General features: G+C 60.3%; 1 protein-coding gene across 14 annotated transcripts in view; it reads left to right on the plus strand.

Moving 5' to 3' along the window:
• TRABD2B (TraB domain containing 2B) overlaps nt 1-23,303 on the plus strand; it is a 212,835-nt gene that overhangs the window by 187,425 nt on the left and 2,107 nt on the right. The window contains exons 5-10 of one of the 14 annotated variants that reach the window (XM_072772220.1): nt 5,525-5,615; nt 8,604-8,876; nt 9,063-9,143; nt 14,545-14,681; nt 15,016-15,121; nt 15,626-17,427. In XM_072772220.1, coding sequence (XP_072628321.1) covers nt 5,525-5,615; nt 8,604-8,876; nt 9,063-9,143; nt 14,545-14,681; nt 15,016-15,080 — 647 coding nt within the window. In that variant the 3' untranslated portion in view covers nt 15,081-15,121; nt 15,626-17,427. The other 13 variants (XR_012005494.1, XM_072772217.1, XM_072772219.1 and 10 more) reach the window with 13 other exon arrangements.

Genomic DNA, 23,303 nt, shown 5'->3' on the forward strand with positions numbered 1-23,303 from the left:
TGTCACTTCCTCAGGAAAACAAACACCTCTGTCCCTTCACATCCGGCCGGCTAATCCTGGCAGCTAGATTAGCATTTGAAAGTTTCCCTGTGCATTAATTTCAGACAGAACATAAATATGAGCTTGGGATTCCCCTTCCAGGAGAGAACACTGGAAACCCAGCGGGCCCACTGGAGAGAAAACACGTGCGCTGGCCGAGGGGAGCCCGTGGGACTTTGGAGCCTTTGTGGGAACATCTGGTTCCCCCTCCGCCCGGCCCCCCAACACTACCTTGATGTTACCCTGTTAATTGTCGCATTCTCCTTGTTGAGCACTCACGCGCCCCTCTCTCCAATCTGGTGAAGGCTGAAAGGACACACGTTGCTGACAGTTCCCTGCCCCCCGAGTGTGAACTCAGGATCCTTCGCAGACGCTAAGACTTCAGAGCAAATGTACCAGAGCGAGCGGTGACCTAGGACATTGCTGGAGAGGACTCGGAGCTTCCTGCCAGCAGTGCCACCCACCCACGGCCTTTCCGCCCTCTGAGCTCTAGTGCCTGGTCTGTAAAGTGTGGTGCCACGAGGATGAAGTGGGATGACATGTGAGGAGCACCGCGTACCCAGGAGATTCCCAGAGCTTGTGTTGAGGTGATCCGGTGATGGACTCCTAGAGGTGGGAAGGCCCATGAGACCAACTGAGGCACAGAGAGGTGAAGGAAACTGCCGGAGGTCACACAGCCAGGTGGCTGTTGAGCCAGGTTCTCGGTCCTGAACCCAGAATAGGGTTCCGCGCTCCGCCCTCCCCTGCCTCCACGGGGAGGGTGCTATGGCCAGCTGATGGGTAGAGGCTAGCTCCAGCCTCTGCTCTTCTGTGGGCCCGTTGCCCTGGCGCACGGCTGCTTACACCTGGAAGAAGGGGAGCCTTGTCTCTGCACCGGGACATCAGGAGGCTGTGCCCACTCAGCACAGGACACCTCCCGTTTGCATAGGAATGTCCTTAAGTGGTACCCTGGCTTGTGGGGCGGGAGACAACCAGCAAACCAGTCCCACCATTTGTAAGACCAATAATCCCCCTCCTCCCGGCCTGCCCGACCCCACCCGTCCTGGGAGTCCTGGCTACACGAGGCCCTCCTCTAGGAAGCCTTCCATGATATCCTCGGTAGACTGGTCTTTCTGCTGCTGTGCCCCAGTTTTCATTTCTGGGTTCTTTGTCTCTTCTCTCCTCTTTCTTTCTCTCTCCTTCCCTCTCTATCTCTGTCGCTTCGTATCTCTGCTCTGTTTTTGTCTTTTCCTATTTCTCGCTTTGTGTTTCAGTGTCTCTCCCCTCCCCTCTCTCCCTCCTGCCATCTCTGTGTCTCCCAGCCCTTCTCCCCCCCTCACCTCTGTCTGTCTTCTCTCTGTTTCTCTGTGTCCTGGCGTTCTCTTCCTCTGCCTGGCTCTCCCTGGGAGTGTCCCTCTTCTCTCTTGGGCCCTCTGTTGTCCCGTCTCCTCTACTCTCTGTCCCTGTGGCTCTGTGCGCCCTGCCCCTCGCTCTCCTCCCTCTCCGCCCTCCTCTCCCCATGCATGTAGCCTCAGCAGATGAAATGGAACGTGCCTTCCTGCAGAGAGCTGGCCAGAAAACAGCCGTCAGTACTGGAAAGGAGGTGCTGCGCAGTGGCCAGGAGACCCCAGGAGCCTGGGCAAGCCTGCAGGCTAAGCCCCAACACTGTGGGGCCCCTCTGGAAACTTTCCATCCCTTTCCTCCAGGCTCCAGGATGGGCGTGGTGACTTTTTCAGGATTTGTGACCTTGGAGGCAAGCCTAGGCCCTGTCTGCCAGCCCCTGGGGACAGCATGCACCGGGCCCTGACTCGGGCTGGTGCGAGGCCCAAGCTCCGGGATCAGTGGAATCTGCAGGAGCATCACCAGGAGGCGGGGTGGGGGCTACAAGGGAAGCGGATCTGCTAGCACAAGCCTTCTGGGGATAGGATGAGATCACGGCAAGGATGTGGAGTAACAGGTCTTGTCACTCATTCATTCAACAAACATACTAAGCCACCGCTGTGTGCCAGACATGGGGCCAAGGATGAATCAGACGGGGCTCCTCCCCTCGAATGGCTTGTTGGGAACATCCTGACGGGCATCTCGGGGGTAGGAAGATCATTCTCGCTGCAGAGAGAAAACAGGGAAGAGCGTGTGTGCAGTGACTCAGAAGCTGATGGTGCCCTGGGCTGGTCAAGCATGGTTAGGGGGAGAAATCGGGGCCTTCGGTCACTGATTGGGCGAGGAGGAGGGGAGAGACAAGACAGGGCCCATCTGACTTGGATAACCAAGCCAGTTGAGACACATGCTAGGAGGGGAGGGTGAGCTGGATTCTGTAGGCTCTGGAGGATGTCAGGTGGAGACGTCCAATGGGCTGCCCGACAAAAGGTCTGGGCCGGGGCAGTAGCTCCAGAGTGGTCCGTGCTGTATGGTAATTGAAGCCACATGGATAGACAGTTTGTCCACAGCTTGTGAGGGAACAGAAGGCTATGGACAGGGTTCTGGGGGCCCCACGTTCACAGGGCAGAAGGAGGAACCCACCAAGAAGGGGCCTTGGGCCAGTGAGAGGGCTACAAAGAGAAGCGGGACAGCACAGGGTCGTGGGGGCCTGTGCAGGAGGGGGGCTGGGCGGGGACATGCGCTCAGGCCGTCCTGGGGCATGGGCTGCAGGGGAGGGCGCCCCCCAGCCAGGCAGGAGCCCCGTCTGCCCCGATGGCCTCTCCCTGCCCACAGGCAAGGCAGTGAAGGTGGGTGAAGACCAGGACAGCTGGGGCCTGAGAAAACCCTTCTGATCCCTTCCAACTTCTCGAAGCATCTCAAGTCTTCTGTTCGGGGTCCTGAGCTGCACAGTTAGAACCCGGAGCTGCTGAGGCTGAGGACACGATGGGCGCCGAGGGGCCTCCGGATGGCTGTCCAGCAGCGCTGGGACCCAGCTGGAGCTCTGGCGGCTGGGCCCTTCCACACAGTGCCTCCAGAGCATCGGGAACCTTCCTTGCAGAGTAGTCGCACAGCCTCAGCAAACAGACACTGCGGCTCGTGCGCTGCCCCCTCCATCCCCCCGGGGGCTCCTGAGATCTGCAGGCAGATGCCGCTGCCTGTGCAGGGTCTCCAGGGAGGCAGGGAAGGAACTGCCTTGGCTGCCAGGACTGAGTTCCAAGAACGGCCAGCAGGGCGCTCCTGCCACCTGTGTGCCCGGGTCCCCCCCAGCTCGTCACACTCCAGGCAGGGCTCTGCGGTCCCTCCTGGCCGAAGACTGGCTTAGCTCGTCACCCGAGTGCACACTGGGCTTTTCCAAAGGACAGCCACTCCCCCTGCCTTGTTAGGACCCTACGGCCCTCCAAAGGGATGGATGCCCATGTGACACTCAGGAAAACTGGGGCTGGGGGCAGGGAAGCCACTCGCTCAGCAGGATCACAGCCATGGCAGGAGCTTGGGCCTCTATCCCCACCAGGACCCGGTGGAGGCCAGAGCCCTGGGAGGGCGTGGGTGTCTCCTGCAGTCAGCTTCCCAAATGAGCCTCGCGTATCCCCTAGCCCTCCCCCTGGCGCTCCCGTGTCGCAACACCACCCACCATGTACCCAACTCTCATTGTCACGGGGCTGATTCTCACCCCACCCTTCAGCTATCACTGCCTCCTCCAGGAAGTCTTCCCTACTTGAGGTTATGTTTCCCTTGGCAACGTCCTTACTTAGCCCAGATCAAGACCTTGATTCTGAGACTGAGTGCCTGGAACCTGCCCCTGTCGCTTCACCACTGGCTCGCGCGGGATGGGCACTCGTTTGGCCTCTGTCAGATGACTGAACTGAATAGGTACAGAAAGGGAGAAAGGGAAGCAGGGCGGAGAGTACATCTTCGAAGGGGTCTTTGGAGTCAAACAAAAGCCATGGATCCCTTCCTTGTACAGAGACATCAAGAGCATTTGAACCTCATGGGCTTGCCGGGTGGGCCTTGGACTAGAACCCGGGTCTCTCATTCCCAGGCCCACGGCCTTCCACAGTGATCCCCAGGTGGAGTCAGGCCGTGGCCAGGCAGTGTAAGGGAGCCCAAGCCAGCCCAGAGGTATGCAGGGGGCCCAGGGGTGCTGCAGGCCCCGCCCTCCGACCCCGGGCTCCCCCTGCCTCCCAGCCTCACCCCCGCCCAGGCTGGAACCTCTAGTTCCCACACAGCTTGTCCACCCTCCGTTCTCCTCAGACCTCCCTGGGGCTGTCAGCGTGCTGACCTTGTGGCCCCCCACCTGTCACCACCTGTCATAGGCGATTAGAGTAACAGGACGGGATTTTCCCCCAGGTTCTGGGATGGATGGGGCGCCGAGGGGAACGGCCGTCTGAGCAAGGGGGGGTCGCAGGGTGGCAGGCGGCTAGGAGGCCACCAGCGGCCCCTGCCACTCTGCCTGCAGCCTACAGGTGGGGAGACCGAGGCCTAGCGAGGGCTTGCCAGGCTGCGGCCCCCCAGCAGGTCCTGCCTCCGGAGACTCCTCCTGCCCAGAGCCCTGGAGGGCCTCCGCTGTGTTCCCAGACCTCAGGCCTACGTCCTGCTGAAGGACGGTGATTTCTGGGATCGTCTGGGGCTGTGCCTCTCTGCAGTCTGAGCCACCAGCACAGGGCGGCCACAGAGCGAGTGCATCATAAACATGTGTTGAATGAATGATTGATGGCTCGGGGTGAGATGAAGACCGGCCCCCCAGCAGGGGCCACCCCTGTCTGTGCAGCTCTGGCTTCACATCTCCTCTGGGTCACTGCTGCTGTCTGCTGGACCCTGCAGCCGGCACAACCATGCGCTGCTCTCTCCTTCCCCGGAATCGTACAGCTCACGGATCTTCCCGAGCCACCCAGGGGCCTGGGTTGTTATGTGTGGTCCATACACATTGGATAGAAGGTGAACAAATGAATCCATGAAGGCCCAGGTCCAGCCGGCGTGTACAGGGTAGTGGTCTCTGCCTTGTGGGGCCTAGTGGGGAGACAGACGTGGACACCAGAACCCAGCCCCGTGCTAAGGAAGGGAGCCTCGAGCTGTGGCGAGATGAGCCACAAAGCTCTTGAGGGCTGGAGGGCTTCTTGGAGGAGGTTTTCTCAGAGCTGGGCCTTGCATGACCCCTGTTGACTGTTTCTTTTTGTTGTTTGTTTGTCTTAATTCACTTCATTTTTCTGGTATAAAACTGCGTGTGGCCCAGCCGGAGAGACTGTGCTGCGGGTCATCACAGTCTGGGGCTGGGTCAGCCTAACGGTACAAGCCACAGTGATGCCACCTGAAACACTTGTGAACCTTTGCCACAAGGCCAGCCGCCGTCCCCGCGGTCCTCACAGCCCCATAGGCTGCCACTACCATCATTCCCACTTCACAGAGGGGAAGGGGACGCACAAACTGGGGCCAGGGGAGGGATGATGGGTAGGCAGCAGAGCCTACGCAGGGAGCAGCAGGATGGCTTCCAGATACATTTTGCACTGCCTTCGGTATGGGTCACCAAAGCTGTCCCCAGCCACTGGTGGCTTGGCATGTGGCTGAGCCCTCTCCGTCTCTTGTGTTCCAGGTCATTTTCTGGGAAACAACACAGTCATCGACGTCCTTCGGCAGGCAGGGCTGGAGGTGGAGCACACACCTGCGGGGCAGACCATCCACAGGTAAGCAGCTGGGCAGCTGGGGCCACGGGCCTGGCTCACCTGCTGCCACCATCCACGAACCACACCTGACCCCGTGCTGCATGGCTGGGCTGCACCCTGTCTTCCTGCTCGGGCCTGCAGGGTGCGTTATGAAGAAGCCCTGTAGGGACCGGCTTTGCCCAGGCGGCTGGGAGTGGAGGGGCTGGGCTGGAGGTAAGGGGCCCAGGAAGGAAGCTGCCCTGCGTTCTTGGTTGGGGGTTGGGGCCGTGGGAATGGGAGGGTCGTCAGATTCTGAGAGATGCTCAGGATGTAGAGCCTAGTGAGCGGGTGGGGTGGGAGGGCTCTGCAGGACACCTGGGGTGCTGCCCAGTGCCCAGAGAACGGGGGGGGGGGGGGGGGGGGGGGGAGGACGCCCAGCCCCTCCCATACCTGGTCCTCACCTTTCTCTGACCACACCTCCTGGCTGGGCCCTCCTACCCTGCTTTCCCACTGTGGACCCACCTGGGCTGGGGGTGCCCTGAGGGCAGGGCCCAGCTGGGTCCACAGTGCCAGGGCAGGCATGACAGGGTGTCAGCACATGCTGGGCAGCTCCGGGAGGGGGGTAATGGCAGGGTCCTCGAATGTGGGGGTTCCATGCAGCCCGCGCTCCAACCGTAAGGCAAGACTCTCCTTCACTAGCCCACAGAGGTGACCACAGTGCAGTTTCAGCCCTTGTCTCTGACATTAAAATGAGCCAGAGTCAGAAAGAAGCTTGAACAATCACAGCGAATATTCACTGATGGTTCACCGTACTCCAGGCTCTAAGCATTTTTAGCTCGTTAGATCCTCACAACAGCTCCATGAGGTGGGAACTATGAGTGTCCCCATCTGAAAATTGACGAACTTGAGGCCCAGAGAGGTAAAGTCACTTGCAGAAGGACACACAGCTCACGTATATGGCGGTCTGGCCCTAGAGCGTCCTTAAGCCCTAACCAGTCCCCGCCCCCTCTCTGGGGACTGGAGGTGGGCTGGGGGCGTGCGTGCTCAGGAACACTGAGGCTTTGCTCCTTGCTCTGCAGAGATGAGGCTTGCCCCCCATGCCTGCCAGGAGCTTGGAGCCTCTGGTCTCCTAGCCCTGGGCCATTGCTCTCCGCTGTCTCCGTGGCGCTTCTAGAGGAACTTAAAGCTCCCTCACATTGGACTCTTTCCTCTTCTGAGTCAACCTGATGAGACCATTCTTCCTGAATATTGGAGTGCAGCACAAAGCAGTCCACCCTGGGCCAGAGCAGGGGTGTGTTGGAGGAGTGAGGGACCCAAGGCAGCATCGGGGACAAGGGCATTCCTCACGCTCCCCTTCACGGCCCCAAGGACTTCATCTCGAAGCCCATTGTGTCTGTCCAGGCCAGGCGGGGTGGGCAGACGGGCAGGTGAGGCTGCCTGGGCTCCTATTCATCTCAGAGGAAGGCCGCCCCCCTGCCCGGCCCTGCTCTGAGAGCTCTCAGCCCGAGCCTCCAGCACACGCTGAAATCCTGCGGGTGGGGCCAGGGGCAGGGATGCTGAGGAGGCCCCAACAATAAAAGCCATCATCGGCCACAGGTGCTTCCTGGATCCATCTTTTTGTCTGCCTGTTTTGAATTATCTCCCTAGCAGCTGCAACATCTCCTGGACCCTGGGAATCTGGGGTTGCTGTGGGGGCTGGGGACGGGCAGGCTCAGCTGATGGCCTTCCCTCCTTCAAGGAGAGAGAAGCCCCTCACCCCATGTGCACACGGGAGTGGAGGAGGAGGAGGACTGGCTGCATGCCGCCTCGGGTGCCACCGCACCTGTGTGGTTCCCCGCACCACGTCCAGCCTTCCTCGGGGTCTCATGTCCTCCAGGGAAAGTGTGTCCGGGCCACAGAGAGGAAAGAAGAAGAGGGACAGGAGCAGAGGATGTCCCCAGGCCAGGAGACCTGTGTACATGGCGCTGTATGGAACGTGAATTGCACAAACACACACCTAATCAGTGCTTCCGTGCCCACCCAGCCAAGTCCCTTTATTTGCCGGCTGACGTTAAAGAAATGCTCACTATGTGCCAGGCACTGTGTTAAGACCTCGTGTCCTTCATCCTCGTGACAAGCTTATGAAGTAGGTGGTGGTATGACTACCGCCGGCGTCGAGCTTCCTGTTACTCGGGGCGACCATGGCACCTGCCCTGGGCCATGCAGCCTGCAAGCTGCGGAGCCAGGATGCGAACCCACGTCCATCTACATCCCCCCGGAGCTCTCACGGGCTTCACGCTGCCTGGCCTCCCCAGAGAGGTGTTCAGGAAGTTGATGTTGAACGCATGGATGGGTGGTGGTTGGATGAATGATACACGCGACCACATCCATACTTAATGATATTGAATGAGTGATGTAAGTTCCTAAAACATTTCGGCTGCTGACTGTTCTCCGGTCACTGTGTCAAGGGCTTTGCGTGTGGTAACTCAGGAAACGCTCCTGATGCCCCCCGGAAGTGCAGGCTGTGGCATCCCCATTTTGCAGAGCAGGAGGGAGGCACACACAGTTAGGTCACTTGCCCCAAGTTGCTCAGCCAGTGTGTGGGGTGAAAGACCCTGACGGAGGTCAGATATGTCCCCCCAGAGACCTGCCTGCGGCTCGCTCCCTCCCCTCCCAGAGTCTGGGCACGAATGTCACCCGGTAGTGACCAGACCCCCCCCTGCCTGGCACCCTGCACCCCCACACTCCCTCTCCTGCCTCTCCTGCCCTCCGCAGGGGCTCTCAGCATCTGCCACTCTTACTGTCCATCTTCCACTTCTGAGGACAGGGACCTGGTTTGGTTACTGCTTTTGCCCAATTGCTAGAAGAGTGCCCGGCGCCTGGAGTCCCTCAGTGGGAGGACTCAGACCTCCATCTCTCGACACCCGACTTGATTTTCCTGGGGCTCCCGGCACCCTCTCCTGCGGCGACAGCCTTCCCACTGGGTGGCATCCATGTCACGCGTGAGTGCCCAGCCCACAGTCCACCTCACGTGCTCTTGTTCCTCCCCAGCCCCGCCACCCGGAGCCCTGCACCCCCACCCGAGGGGACCTCGGCCAGCCCGGCCCCAGCCACCCCCGCCGCCGCCGCCGTCCCCACCGCGCCATCAACGACCCCCACTGTCCCGCCCGAGGAGGAGGACCCGGCCCTGTCCCCACACCTCCTGCTCCCTGACAGCCTCAGCCAGCTGGAGGAGTTTGGGCGGCAGAAGAAGTGGCACAAGAGGCAGAACAAGCAGCAGCGGCCGCGGCAGTTCAATGACCTGTGGGTCCGCCTCGAGGACAGGTGAGCGGGCACGGCGCTGCCTGTCAGGGCTGGAGGCCTCTCCCAGCCGCCCCCCGCCGGGCCCGGGCCCCCTGCCCTCCGTGGGCCTAGCTCCAGGGGAAGTGGGCCAGCTGGGTACTTGAGCAGAAACTTCCAGCATAGCTTGACCGCATCCCTTCACAAAGGCCCCTCCCGTTCCTCCTGCAGGGTTTGCAGAGCATGCTCGCGTCTGATTTTTCATTTTTTTTCTCAAAATGAGAGCAAGTACATTTTTTTCCATTTCGAAAGGTAAGAGAATAGAAAGTTCGCTCAGGTGCACTAGACAAAAGTCTACTTTGCCTTTAGCTTCCCTGGATGCACCTGGGGGGCAAAGCAGCCTGTGTCTGCCCCCCCGCCCCGGGGCCAGAAGGTGGCACTAGGAGAGCACAGAGCAGGCTGGCTGCATCGGAAGGGTGTGAGCTCCCTGTCTCCAGAGGTCTGAGTGGCTGACACCCGGGCAGGGAGGGTGCAGAAAGAAGGCCGGTGATGACCTTCATGCTTGGGCCTCACCTCAGCAGCGCGTGGGGGATCTACGGTGAGCGATGTTGAGAGTGGGCATGTGCAGAGATCATCCTACTGTGCCAATACCTGTCCGTCCCCTTTCTATGTGCACCTGCCACCCCTTGTGCCACCCTCTCAACCTGTCTGTCACCAAAGCTCCTGCTGTAACCAGGATGCCATCTCCCAGCTTCCGCCGGCAGGGCCATCATACAGAACAGTCTCCCTCAATTCCACTTCAGGGTAGGAATCCCCGCGCTTAGTGAACAGTGTCACCAGAACAGCCAGGGTGTCCCAGGGAGTGACCTCGTGTCCCAGCAGTAGGCCTGTGGAAACTCAGAGTCAGAACCCTGAATATTATCATCTGGGTTTTCGTCAGCATCCCCAGAAAGAATCATCTGGGGTACTTGTAAACGAGCGGCCAGGCCCCACTGCAGACCTTGTAAATGTGACCCTGCCCTGCACGGGCCTGGGAAGCCGTGTGTTGAGTCCGCCCTTGGGTTGAATGTGCACTGGAGAGTCGTCTCAGTGGCTTTGGGAGATGTGAAGCCAGTTCTGCGTTTACGGGCTGGGGGGGTGGGAGTGTCTGTCCAGGGTCACTCAAGCCACCAGGGGCTGCCTCCTGCCCCATGGATTTCATGGTCCTCCTGCAGCCAGGTCTCTGAGTCAATGACAAAAAGCTGACATAGTGCAGTCCACTCTCCTAAGGTTTGGGATGTGTGCTATTCTAAAAAGACTTCCAGCAAGTAGGAGTAGAGCCCATTGCTCCTTTGGGCTTTGGTTTCAAAGCATCTGACTTGGGTTCCCGGGAAATGGACTTCTGTGGAGCCCAGGCCAGCCTGGCCGGCCCAAGGCAGAGGCACCGCCGTAGCTACCTGAGCTGTGACATATTTGGGTCCCATGCCCAGCACGGGCCGCCCCCTCCAAGCCGGGAGCAGAGGCATGCAGTCACGTCAGAGAGCCACTTCAGCGCTGGGGAGGGCCTGCGGGCTGCGGGGGGAGCGGGGCACATGGAGGCACTGGCAGCCCGTGAAGAGCCCCAGGAGGGTCACTCAGGACCCTCGTCAACCTGATGGGACAACCATGAGCCTCAGCCAGCGGTGGGCCTGGCCCATGAGGTGACGGGAGGCTGGCTGTGGACTCCAGCAGCGGACTCCCAGCCCTAACCACTTCTGAAAGATAAATTTTGTCAAACGACTCCAAGCAGTTTCCTTTTCAGAACACGTAGCTCTGAAACAGAGCCTGGCTTCAGGAGAAGAAAATAGCTTTTCTTTGACAAGAGGGAGCTCTTTCTCCAACCTAACAGGTAAATTGTGGTTGGATGGCTTTCTTCCATCTGGTTGGGTTGGAGAAGGAAGCTTCCACGGATGGGCACCCTGTCTGAGTTCTCGATGTTTCTCAGGGAAGCAGGCCCTGAGCTCCTCGAGAGGCCTAGGGAGGGCACAGCTTCTGTCATTCTGGGGGGACTCACCTGCCCCCCTGGGGTTTCCCAAGTTTTGGTTCTCTGAGAGGGAGCAGAGGAGAGCTCTCCGAGGAGCAACCCAAGGCCCATTTGTGGCCCCTCTAGCCTTGGAGCCATGATTCCACTCCAAGTTTTCTCGTTTCCTTGCCCCCAAATCCTGCCGCAGCCATCCATCACCTCTCCGGCTCATCCTCCCCCTGTGACCCTGCAGCCGGCGCAGCCCCAAGCGCACCTGCCCCTAGCAGCTTGAGACTCTTCACTGCTCCCTGCCCCCGCCAGTGAGCGTCCCGCTGCTCAGCCTGGATGCAGAGCCGCGGCCTCTCCTCCTGCCTGAGGCTGCCCCTCCTGCAGGCCCGGTCCTCGCCAGGCTGTGTGCTGCGCCTCCACCGGCCATGCCTGGCCCACCTCCCACTTTCATTCTTGCTTTTCCCTCTGCCGAGGGTGGGCATGAGAGCACATGGCTGAGCCCCCACTCTGTGCCAGGCACCGCAGCAGGCTCTTACGTCCCTCATGCCCCAGGGCCTGTCAATAGTCTCAGAAGTAAGCTTTGTTTGACAAACAAGGAAACTGAGGCCCAGCAAGGTCAGGTAACTTGTCCAAGACCACACAGCAAGTGAGCTCTGGAGTCAGAGCCCCCACCCAGGTCTGACTAATGCTGAGGGTCACAGTCACCCGTGGCCACACAGATGCCCCTCCCGCCCCTGCCTCCAAGGGTCCCCTGCATCCTCACTGGCTGTGCCCCTTCTCTCTCTCCTACACCCCCCAGCCCCCAGCCAGTGCTCCTGTCTTAGCACAGTTCCTCACTTGTGTTCCAAAGCCTGGAGGCTCTGGGCACCAGATCTGGGTTGGGCTTCTCTGGCTGCCAGGGGCCTCGCTGAGGGTTTGCTGACCGCATGCATGAGTGAGACAAGGCAGGAGAGCACTGGGGTGGAGGCCACAAGCGCCTGGCCAGGACACCGCCTGGAACAAGCCGGCCTCCCTTTGCCCCTCATTACCCAAGACAGAAACACAGAGGAAGCTTAGAGAAGCAGCAGCCCGTTGGCAGGGTGATTTATGAGGACCCGTGGAAAGGGCCAAGCGTGTGTCCGCAGACGGCTGTGTAGCAACGGCACAGAGCTCTCAGGGAGCCCCACATCTGAGGGCCAGGAGCGGGGGTGGCAGGACAGGGTTCCTTCCCAGGTCACGAGATGTGGGACTTATGACCATCCTCTGTCTCTCTTTTTGTGCAGTTAGGGCCTTGCCCGGTCTCTGAAGGTCACGCCAGCCCTGCTGCTCTCTCAGAGCACAGCTGGGGTGTGTGAGCATGTGATGGGGGCGGAGGGCTGGAGAGACGGGGGAGCAGCGTGCTGGGCCAGCAGGACAGAAACAGTCTCGAGGAGGCAGGTGCAGGAAGTGAGCTCCTTCCGAGGGCTGGGCGTGGCCGGCAGCAAGGCATAGGTTGGCGTCAGTCTAGACAGACCCCGGGCCTTGTGGGTGCTCCGTGCAGAGGAGGGAGGGCGGCACACACACAGTGTGTCGTTGTCCTCCAGACCTCCCGTTCCCCGAGGTTTGAGCAGATGTCCGGGGCCCCCTCGAAGGGGAAGAAACACCACGTTCCACCCCCTGGGCCCCCGTGTGAGCTCTGCACACCTCTCGCTGGCCTGTTCATCCTGCCTGAGGCTCCCCAGCTCGTTTCTCCTGGCAGAGCCAGACCTTCTAGAAGGGCCCGGCGTGCTCAGCATCTCTGTGTGAGGCCAGAATGCCCTGAGACAGAGCTAGACGATACCCCGTGAGACATGGGAAACAGGACTGCTCCGAGAATGAAAGCACAGCATGCAGGCAGAGTGGGCCTCAGACCCCAGCCCTCCCTGGTGCTCACTCTGATGCCTGGAGAGTAAACGAGGGTGCACACACAGTGCTGCACTGGTAGGTGGCCCTGGTGACCCTCGGTGGCCGTGGTCTCCAGAGTTGCTGGGGAGTCTTGCTCTGGTCTGAGATGCTGTCCCCCTGCCCCCGCCCCCGCCCCTGCCCCCGCCTTGCTGGTGCTGCTCATGGGCCCTTAGCCTGTCTTAGGCTTCGAGCCTTGAATGAGCCACTGGGGAGGGAGGGCTTCTGGGTCCCACGGTGAGAGCCGGGGGGACAGAGCCTGAGAGGCCTAGATCATGGCCAGGCAGAGACAGCTCCCCGGCCCGGTGTGGCTGGAGGAGCCCTGGAGCCCCAGCCAGCGTTCCCGTGCCTTCGAAGGAATCGGTCAGCCAGGGCTGCGGGGATCGGGAGGGCCTCTCCGGCAGAGAAGGCCGTGAGGCCAAAGGCAGAGGCAGGCGTGGGCCTCGGACATGGGGACATCGGGCTGCAGGCGGGCCTGTCGCCTCAGATCTCTGCGGCCTCTGGCCCGCTTGGCTCAGAGAGGCCGAGGCCAGACCAGACCCACAGCGGGTCTCCTCCAGCCGACCGCACCGAGAGCTGCACCCCGGGCAGCAGGACCACCCGCCAGCCGGGCCCTGCACGCCAAAGCCCCCTCTCCACTCCATCCTCCGCGACCCCGGGCACCCAGCTGCTGGAGACCTTCTAGGTGCAGAGCGGCCTGCGGGCTCCAGGAAGCCCCTGGAGGGCCTCAGTGGGCTGACGGCCGACACTGTGTCAAGCCCCAGCCTGCCTTCCCCAGGCCGTACACCTTGGGCCTCTGCCTGAGATCTCCCTCTGGCTTCGGCTGCCAGAAAACATTTTAAAATGCAGGGGTCTGCTTCTGCTCCTTCCTCGTACAGGCGGGGAAACCGAGGCCGAGAAGGCAGGACTCGCCCCAAAGGCACGGCAAACAGGGACACAGGGCATGCTAGAACGGGGCTCCAGCCTTCCACCCAGGCGGCGAGGCTCGTCCCCGTGCGAGGGGCCCGGCGGGCTGGGCGCAGACTCGGCCCGAGGTGCCAGCCGCCCGCGGAGCCTGGGAACACTCAGTGTTTGCTTTGGCTTTGAGGCCGCTTCGCCAGGAGACGGTTTCCCCCGTATGCGCCTGGGGGCGAGCGGGCAATCTGGACCCGGGGACTGAGCTTTGTGAGCAGAGGGGGCCGGGAGGGGGGCCACTTGGGAGGGCTTTCTTCCCACCCCACCCCATTTCCCTGGGACCCCTTCCAAGCAATAAAACCCCCGCTCAGGCTCCAAGGGGGGGTTGGTGAGCATCTTTGGTTTTCAAAGTGTGAAAGCAAAAGCCTTGGGGCTCTGTGCGAGACATAATTTTCATAAGTCCAACTTGATGGTCCCTCTGATGGCGGGGCTGGCTGAGCCAGCCTGGGTCCCCGCTCCGGGCACCCCAGGCGGCCGTTGCCTCTCTCTTGAGGCCGGGGCCCCCAGCCTCCTGGACTCTCAGGCTGGAAGGACAGGGCAGCCGCTGGGAAGGGTCCGTCATGGACTCTTTGTGTAGAGTTTGGAATGTCTCTCATCGTTAGAAGAGAAAGGCAGGGAAGGGGCTCAGGCAGAGGCATGGGCACAGGAACGCCCCCCCCCCCCCGCCCCTGCAGCCAAGTGGGCCTCGCCTCCCACCCTGGGGAGCCTCCACACACAGGTTTTCCAGGTCTCAGCAGGAAGCGCCAGGCTGCACCCCGGTGCCCTCTGACGGGTATACATCTGTAGCCTGAGCCCCTGCACCTGTCCCTTCATCCCAGAAATGGGGAGAATGAGGTGACAGGTACAGGAGCAATGTCTGCTGGCTCCCAGGAGGCGGTTAGTGGGAGAGACACGGACAAACAGTGATGCTGGAGAGAGCCAAAGCCTGCAGGGCTTGCTGCCGGGCCGGGCACTGCTCTCAGCACTTCCCACGCAGGAGCCCATTCAAGCCTCGGATGCAGAAATAGGTATGATGCAGCTCCATCAGGGACACACGTACAGGGTTTGTGGGAACCTTAATTCTCCCTGGAGGCCCTGGGGGAGGGGGACCCAGCAAAGAGGCCTCCAAGCGAGGAGACGCTGAGCCAGGCCTTCAAAGGCGGATTGGAAATGGCAGCAGGACCGGCAGTGTGACTGGACAGGGTGGTGTGTGCGGGCAGAGCCAGGAGAGGTGAGGCCGGCCGGCCCCAGGCTGTGGGGGGTCCCGGTGCTCCACAGGCTGGTACAGGGTGGGGCGTCATCTGCCGGGCGCTGTGGCTCATCGGGCGCAGTACCAGCCACCTGGTGGCTTCTGTTCCGCAGGCACAGTGTCCCCCCCAGGAGCATCCTCCCTCTGTCCATGGCGCGTGACATGCTCCCTCTCCTGATCGCTGCTTCTAAAGATAGAGGAACCCAGTACATGGCAAGTGTAGGTGCCAGGTTGAGAAGAACCTCGCGTGTGGCAGGTTCTTGTGGCTGGAGCATGACCAGGAGTAGAGAACGAGGGACAGGCCAAGGAGCAAGGAGCTTCTCCCTGACTGGGGCGTTTGGACACCCACTCGCAGAGCAGAGGTCCCAGCCTGCTTGGAGGCAGGGGTGTGCATGGAGACCCCAGGCTCCCCCGTATACCCTCCCAGCCTGAGGCTGAGCCGGGCTGTGTGCGAGGTGTCTGGCCACGATGTCAAGGGGCTGGACCTTGGTGGTGATGAGTACAGAGCTCCCACGGGTTGTGGCCATTGTTGAGACCCTGTGCCTAGCACATGCAAGTGTGGCCCAAGGTAGAGGGGGGCCTCCAGGAACCCAGCGAGGGAGCCACCTACTGGGGAGGGCTGTGTCCCACATGGAAGAGGCTGCCCAAGCACAGCACCCAGGGAGGGACGAGTTCGTGCCCGTGCAGCAGCTGCTAGCCAACACCTCTGTGTGCCTGGTTCAGATCCCAGCCTTCCTGAGTCCTAGAGCAAGTTACTCCACCTCTTCCTGCCTTGGTTTCCTCATCAGTAAAATGGGCATAAGAGGCAGACCTGCCTCATAGTGTTGCCATGAGGACGAGGGGTTAACATCTACTACGTGTTGGTGCAGAGCTGCCGCAGGCTGGGTCTGCTACTTCTCTGGCCACCAGGAGCACTCTCAGCACGTGCAAGGTACACTCTGTCTTCAGGCTGACTGCTTTGTCACCTCTTCCAGGAGGCCTTCCCGGCCCTGCCCTGAACAGGGGCCCCTCTGTGTGCCCCCTGCCCGACTTCCCCTCCCACCTTTGCCCCTCTGCTCTGATGGGACTTGTCAGGTGCTCTGTCTGCATCTCCATCTGCCTCCCCCGCCCAGGGCTCTATGAGAGCCCGTGGGGCCCAGCACCCTCCTGGAGCCTTCTACCCCCGAGGCCTCTTTGGGTTATTCCTCTGTCCTTGTCTGTCCTTACCCCCTCTTCTTCAGTCCCTGACCCTCTCTTTGTTGATCATGCCCTTCTCTCTTTCCAGGACTTGAGCCGGTCACTGGGTCCTGCACCCCACCTGGCCCCACCCTCTGCAGCTCTCCATGGCGCTGGGTGCTGTGCTCAGCCAGCAGGCTCTCCTGCACTCAATCTCCCTACTTCTCTGTCTCTCCCTCCCTCTTTCTCTCTTTCATAGGTTCTCTTGAGCCAACCATCCATTCCCTCCAAAACCGGACTCTTCTATTATAAGTTCATCGTGGCTTTCTCTCAGCCTCCCTGTGCTCACGTAAAGGGTGGCTGTCCCGGGCCTCCCGGGACCTGGGGCATTTAGCCTCCCTGAGCCCCGGCTCTCTCGTCTGGGGAAGGGGGTGATGAGACCCACTGTGAAGGTTTGTTTTGAGGTCAGAGAGACGACGGTACCTGGGAGCCGTGATCAGGAGGGAGGGGACAGTGGAGGTGGCTGTGTAGTTTGTTTCCTGTGGATTCGGGCTGGGGCGGGGCGGGGATGAGGGATGGCAGGGGAGCACCTGCGCACACAGGTGCAGCCGACTGCCACAGGGGTGACCCAGGTCCAGTTCTTCCACGGCCCTGACTGCCCGGGGGTGACCGGGCCAGCTCCTCCACGGCGCCCTAGGTATTCCTGCCCCTGGGGCCTGTGTGCGCGGTAACACGGGCGCCTGGCCTCGGGGGCACAGTGGGCGGCTGCGAGGCTGGGGGCCGCTGGCTTCCGTGCCCAGCTCCCTGTCTCCACCCCGGTTTATAGGCACACAGATCCCCTAAGGCCTCCTTGAGCCTCAGGCCCGAGCCCAGGGCCAGGCTGTGGGCGTCACCCGGCCGCCCTCTGTCCCCCCGTCACCGGCCGCCCTCTGTCTCCCCTCACCCATCCACCCTCTAGCCCCCTGTCACCCGGCCGCCCTCTGTCCCCCCGTCACCTGGCCGCCCTCTGTCCCCCCGTCACCGGCCGCCCTCTGTCCCCCCGTCACCCGGCCGCCCTCTGTCCCCCGTCACCCGGCCGCCCTCTGTCCCCCCGTCACCTGGCCGCCCTCTGTCTCTCGGTCACCTGGCTGCCCTCTGTCCCCCCGTCACCCGGCTGCCCTCTGTCCCCCCGTCACCGGCCGCCCTCTGTCCCCCCGTCACCCATCCACCCTCTGGCCCCCCGTCACCTGGCCACCCTCTGTCTCTCGGTCACCCGGCTGCCCTCTGTCCCCCGTCACCGGCCACCCTCTGTCCCCCCCGTCACCGGCTGCCCTCTGTCTCTCGGTCACCCGGCCGCCCTCTGTCCCCCCGTCACCGGCCGCCCTCTGTGTCCCCGCAGCACCGCCGCGTCGCCGCCCCCGCCGCCCCCGCCGCCCACGCCCAGCGCCCGCCCGGCCGGGCCCCCGCAGCCCTCGGAGCCGCTCCAGCCGCGGGAGGAGCCGGCGCCCACCAGCCGCTCAGCGCCCGGCCGCCTGCAGCGAGCCCCGGGCCTCCTCCGCGCCGTCCTGGCCGGCGTCGCCGCCCCCCTCCTGCTGCACAGCCTCGGGCCTTCCTGACCCGCCGCCGAGGAGCCCAGGAGCCCAGGAGCCGCAGGAGCCGCAGGGGACCGCAGGGGACCGCAGCCGCCCCCACTGGCCCCGCTGCCACCGCCGGGTGCCCGGCCCTCGCGGGCGGTCCAGGCGGGATCCTTAGAACGGTAGAGCTTTACTGTACCCAGGTTACATCTTCTTTTTTGTAGAAGGATCTTAATTTCCCATAGTGCTATGGGGCTCTTTTGTAAAATACGTGTCCATATTAAAAAAGAAAAATGTATTTATTCTACCGATAAAACTATTTTTATGTGGCCTATGTTAACCCTTTAATTAGCCCCAACGCCAACCCAGGGAGTGAACCCAGGCTGCCAGGACGCCTGCAGCCTCAGGCAGACTGTGGCTTGGAGCTGGCTTGCTCCTAGACCAGCAGAAGCCTCCGTGTCTGGGTTTGGCTTCTCCCACCACGGGACCTCAGAGACAGGGGCAGGCAGACAGGCTTAGCTTTTGTGAAGCTGGATCTGGGAGCCAGAGATGTGAACGGACGATCCTTCCTTCCCCTGGGTGCATCTGAGGGCGGGAAGATACTTTAGGAAAGAATGCTGCTATTTCGAAAACCCGGAGTGTCTGTGAACTGGCCCTCCAGAGCTCTTGGTAAGTGTTTGGACCAAAGTATGGGGGTAGGGGGCGCGGCTGGTACTGAGGGAGGTCATCCCCCAGCCCTCGGTGACAGATGGTTAAGTTGAGATCCAAAGAGAGGAATGTGGTTGCCCAAGGTCATGCAGCAAGTGGGAGACCCCGGGTGTGAATCCAGACCCCTCTGTTCTGGCTTCATTAATCTTCTATAAGCATGGCTTATCAAAGAGCTTGTTGAAGTCACGGCCAAACAGAGTGAGCTGGGCCAAAGGACAGGAGTGGGCACAGAAGGACAATTTTAGGGACAGGGGCTCTAGGAGTCGCATGGTAATAATCTTAATGTAAGCCACCGCTAGTCCAAAGCCTGCAGCGTGGCAGGCACTTTGCACACTCACTTTATCACTGATCCTCATGACGTTCTGTGAGATGTGTCCCCATTTCACAGATGAGGAACTGAGCCCCCCACCCCAAATAGATAAATGGACTTGTTCAAGGTTACCTAGCTGGGACGCGGCCCCAGGTCAGTGTGATTCAGAAGCGATGCTCGTCCCCTGGACCATGTTTTCCCATGTTCTCTCCACCTGGGAAGCTCCAGGGAGGCAGATCTCACCCGAATGGACCAGCACAGCCTCCTTGCTCCAGCCCAAGAGGCCACTGGGCCACAGTCCCTCATGTTGGTCCCTATGAACGAAGGGCTCAGCCAGCAGCCTGTGCCACATAGTCCCACGCCCCAACTTGTCTATCTCGGAGCCGATGAGAGGCTTTCTTATCAAATCAGTGGCTGGCAGCTGGGGCAGCTGGGGAGGCAGAGCAGCCAAACGGAGGCAGGCAGGCAACTGAGACTCAGAGAGACTGACCCTACTCCTCCGCCTCCAAGGCCATAGCTGAGAAAGCAGAGAGTCCCGGCTGGCTGCCTCCTGGCCCTAAATCCTCACTAGCTGGCAGCTCATCAGTCACAGAGTTTTGGAACCCAACAGTCAAAAGGGCCCCTCATTTGACAGATAATGACAGTAAGAGAAATAATGAGGCCCAGAAAGGGGAGGCACCTCCCCAAGGCCACACAGCTGGGCAGGTCTGCTGACTCCCAGCCCAGTGCTCCACAGCATCAGCACGCCGTGGGTTTCCCTGGCAGGCCTGGCACTGGCTGATTGGACCCAATGCCACTGTGCCCAGCCCAGCAGCTGTCTCCCTTCTGAGACAGAACTCTGAGCGGCTCTGGATGGTCAGAGGTCCTGTGAGCATCTTGGCCGGCAGCTAAATTCTTTTCATCACAGCCCTGGACGGACATGTTTGAGCTTGAGACCTGGCAGGAGCCCTGAGATCTGTTCAGAGGGTCCAGCCAGCCCCATGGGCATCACGTTGTAAACTGAACTTGACCCCCACCAGGGCTGGAGTCCGTTTATCTTTGGCAGAGATGTGACTTCCTATTTCTGAGTGGGAAGGGGCTTAGCTGACTTATAAAGCAGGCTCAGAAGGCCTGTTGGACATCAAACAGATCGTGTGGAGCACTCTGCGGATGAGATAAGTGTCGAGGAATTAGAAGCGCACAGGCCAGATTTCTCTCTGTTCGGGGCAGAGTGTGGCATGAGATGCACTCAGACCAAGCTGAGGTTAATTAAAATTGAAGCATTTGGGTGAACAGCCCAGGTACCTGACTGCATGCCCAGATCTGTGCCAGGCACGGGGCCAGAGAGGTAAAGCAACATGGTGTGTGCCTCTTGAGCACCCGCGGTGCCAGGCTCTGTGTTGAGGCCTCATCCACGCACCATTGCTGGCCGGGAGGAACTCCTCGTCATCGAGGTGGAACAAGCAGCCCAATCGCAGGTTCCTGGAAGGAACCTTAGAGGTTCTCCTACCCAGGCCCCTGACCACAGATTCAGCCCTCGTCTTCCCCAGATCCCTCCTCTGGATAGACTGAGAGATTCCAAAGTTCCCCTCCAGCAAGCGCTCAAGTGTTTAAAGAAAGATGGAAGGCTGCAGGTGGCTGGGCCGGTTCATCAGGTAGGCATGTCCGAGGGGACGGCCTGAGCCATGTGGATCAGACATCGGCAGCCTGGGTTCGGTGACCCCTACGGCCCCCTCACTGGCCGGGGCCGGAAACAACGGAGCTTGCTGGTTCACGTCCCAGAAGACCAGCGGCACGTCAGTGGAAACCTGCAGGGCCGGGGCGCTGAATCCTCTCATCCTGAGCCAGGGAACCACCACACCATCCATTCCCACTTACACCCTTTGGATGATCTCTCCACCACTGCTGACATATTTTCCAGCATGTTCTATATGCCTGGCCTCATAAAACGCCCCTGTGGCTCTGAGAGCATCGTGTACTTTTCTTAGGGCTTTCATGTTAGACCTTCAGGTGGCAGACAAGATAGAAGGATGAGACCCAGCAGGCTGAGTGACCTGCCTGAGGTTAGGCCTCATGTTAGTGGTGGCCCTAGGTCTCCTGTCTCAGGAACACTGACCCAATGACCCAGGGACATTCTAGAAGCTGCCAATATGGTCACGTCCTTCTAGTCTTCCTCCAGGCTGTTCTGCAGCAGCAGAACAAGGTCCCCTCCAGCTGAGATGCCAAGGTCCAGAGCCAATGACGCGTGGAAACTTGCACTGACTGGCAAATTTGCCTCGACGCCAAATAACCATGAGCTGGTTTTTCTCATACGAAATGCTCTGCTGTCTACTGCCTCGCCTCAGCTAGGCCTGGGCAAGCCCCAGGGCTCGGGACCCTGATTCCACCTGCCCAGTCTCCAGCCTGGTGCCCTCATCACAGTGGATCCCAAAGAATGGTCCTCCATCGAAAGGAAAGTCTATGCACACCACCATGTAGGACAAGGGCAGTTCTGCCTGGAACTGCAGCCCTGATGGCATCCTGGGTGGAGAGAGCAGAGCTGGGGCTGCTGATAGTGTTCCAGTGCCTGTGGGATAAGAACAGAAGTCCTCAGACCCTCCGTGATCGGGCCCTGCTGACTTTGCCAGCCCATCTCCCATCTCCCACTCTGTGCCTGACCAGACTAAATCCTGTCATTTCTAGAATAGATAGGATGTTTCTACTCCCTGGACTTGGAAACTCCCTTCTCTTTCCCCAAGTCCTCATTTTTTGAAGATTAACTCATATAGCACTTCCTCCAGGGAGGCCCCTGTGATTCTTTTTTTTTTTTTTTTTTTTTTTTTGCTTCTTTAACATCTATCACAGCACCCACTGACCAGTGTTGGGACTGTAATAGCATATCTTCCCTCCTATCGGACCGTGAGGTCCTGGGTGGCAGGGGTCATGTAAATTCGTCTTCGTATCCTCATTTGATACACTCAATAGACGTGTAGAGAGGGAAGGAAGAAGAAAGAACTGGAGAGCGGAAAGGAGAGACCAAGACCTTAGCTCTGCTAGTGGAATACTCCCTGCAAAGCCAAAGCTGTCCCCTGCAGGTGGTGAGTTTCCTGTCGCAGGAGGTGTGAGCAGGGCAGTAGGCCCGCTGGCTGGAGATGTGGTATGAGAGCTGAAGTCTTGGCAGGGGACTGGTGTAGATGACATCGAGGGTCCCTCCTGGCTCCGTAATGCTCAGGTTCTTTGAACATTGTTATTTTAACAAAAATTCATCTATGCAGCCAAAAACATCACCCGGGCTGGCTGTCTCAACAGTAGGGTTCAGGAATCTCTCCAGCCTCACACCCCCGTTCTTCAACGGCCCAGCCAGGCCTGACGTCAGTTGGCAGGCTTGCCTGCTACCCTGAGGCAAGGGGGCCTCTGGGTGCTGGGGGAGGGCTGGAATAGAACCCAGGGCCCCCGGCCCCAGCCCAGGACTCCTTCCCCCGTGCCCCTGACCTTGGGGGCCGGTAGGGAGGGGTCACGAGGACTGATCAGCCCCCCTCCTGGCCCTTTCCGGGAGTATCAGCATACCCTCCGATCTCCTCATGCTGTTTCCAGCTGTTGGCTCCTCCTCTCCAGAGGCGCTCTGGATACTCCTTCACTTTGCTGGGTGACCTTGGGCAAGCCCCTGCTCCTTCCTGAGCCTCCACTTCCTCATCTGTTAAATGGAGACCTTGTTTCCTGCGTGAGCTGAGCTGGGGGCTGGAGGAATGGCATGTGCAATCGCAGGGCTCTGTAGAGGTGAGGCACCACCCCTCTTCGGGCTCAGTGCTCGGCTTTCCTCCCAGGCCGGGAGACTTCCCCGGGGTTCGGAGCATGTGGCAGACAGGGAAGGTGACAGACGGGCAAGCCTTCAAGGTTGCTCCATCCCAGACCTGCTGCAGGGAAAGTGGGCTTTGGCAGAGCCCGAGTCTAGGACATCGGTGAGGCCCTGTGGCATCTTGGGCCCCAGTGGCCCAGGCAGCGGGGGCTGACCCTTGGCCAGGGGAGGTTCTAGGCCAGAGCAGGGGCAGCTGGAGCTCCTGCCCCATTCCTGGGCCTCAAAGAGATTGCAGAAGGTCCCCAGTTGACTCTCATTATGTGACACAAGCTTCAGATCTTAATGTATTTGAAAGATATTGGTGACGTTGTTCGTTTAACCACCTCCTCCCTTCACCTCTGTGAATTATCAGGAAGAGTCCTTTAAGAATATAGAAGACAAAGAAAGATGCTATTAATGTTATTTTGCCAAAAATATTTTTGTAGCATAATATATTAATAAAAGACATTATGAATTCCATGGGACGGTGGCTCTGTGTCCTGATGGCTCCCCCTCCCCTGCCAGGGAACATTTGGGGAAATCGCCTTTGCTGGGAGGTCCACGACCGACGCAGTGGTTTGGAGGAACTGGACGGGGCCCATTTTCCATGCGAAAGTGTGGGTGGATTGGGGGGGTGGGGAGTGGCTTAGGCAGGGGTCCAGCGACTGGAGAGGCGTCATGCCAGTGGGGATCCAGACAGGCCTGGCCAGCCAGAATGAGCTGGCATCTGGGGTCACCGTCAGAGCCTCCTTCCTCACCAGGACCAACTAATTCTTCTTTACCCACCTTCCACTTCTCTCCATCGCCATTGCTCCTGCCCCGGTCGAGGCCTCCTCGTCTGAACCACGGCCACCTGCAGCTGTGCCCCCCACTTCCCTCCCT

Source organism: Canis lupus, chromosome 13 (genome assembly GCF_048164855.1).
Source record: "Canis lupus baileyi chromosome 13, mCanLup2.hap1, whole genome shotgun sequence".
Classification (NCBI taxonomy): Eukaryota; Metazoa; Chordata; class Mammalia; order Carnivora; family Canidae; genus Canis; species Canis lupus.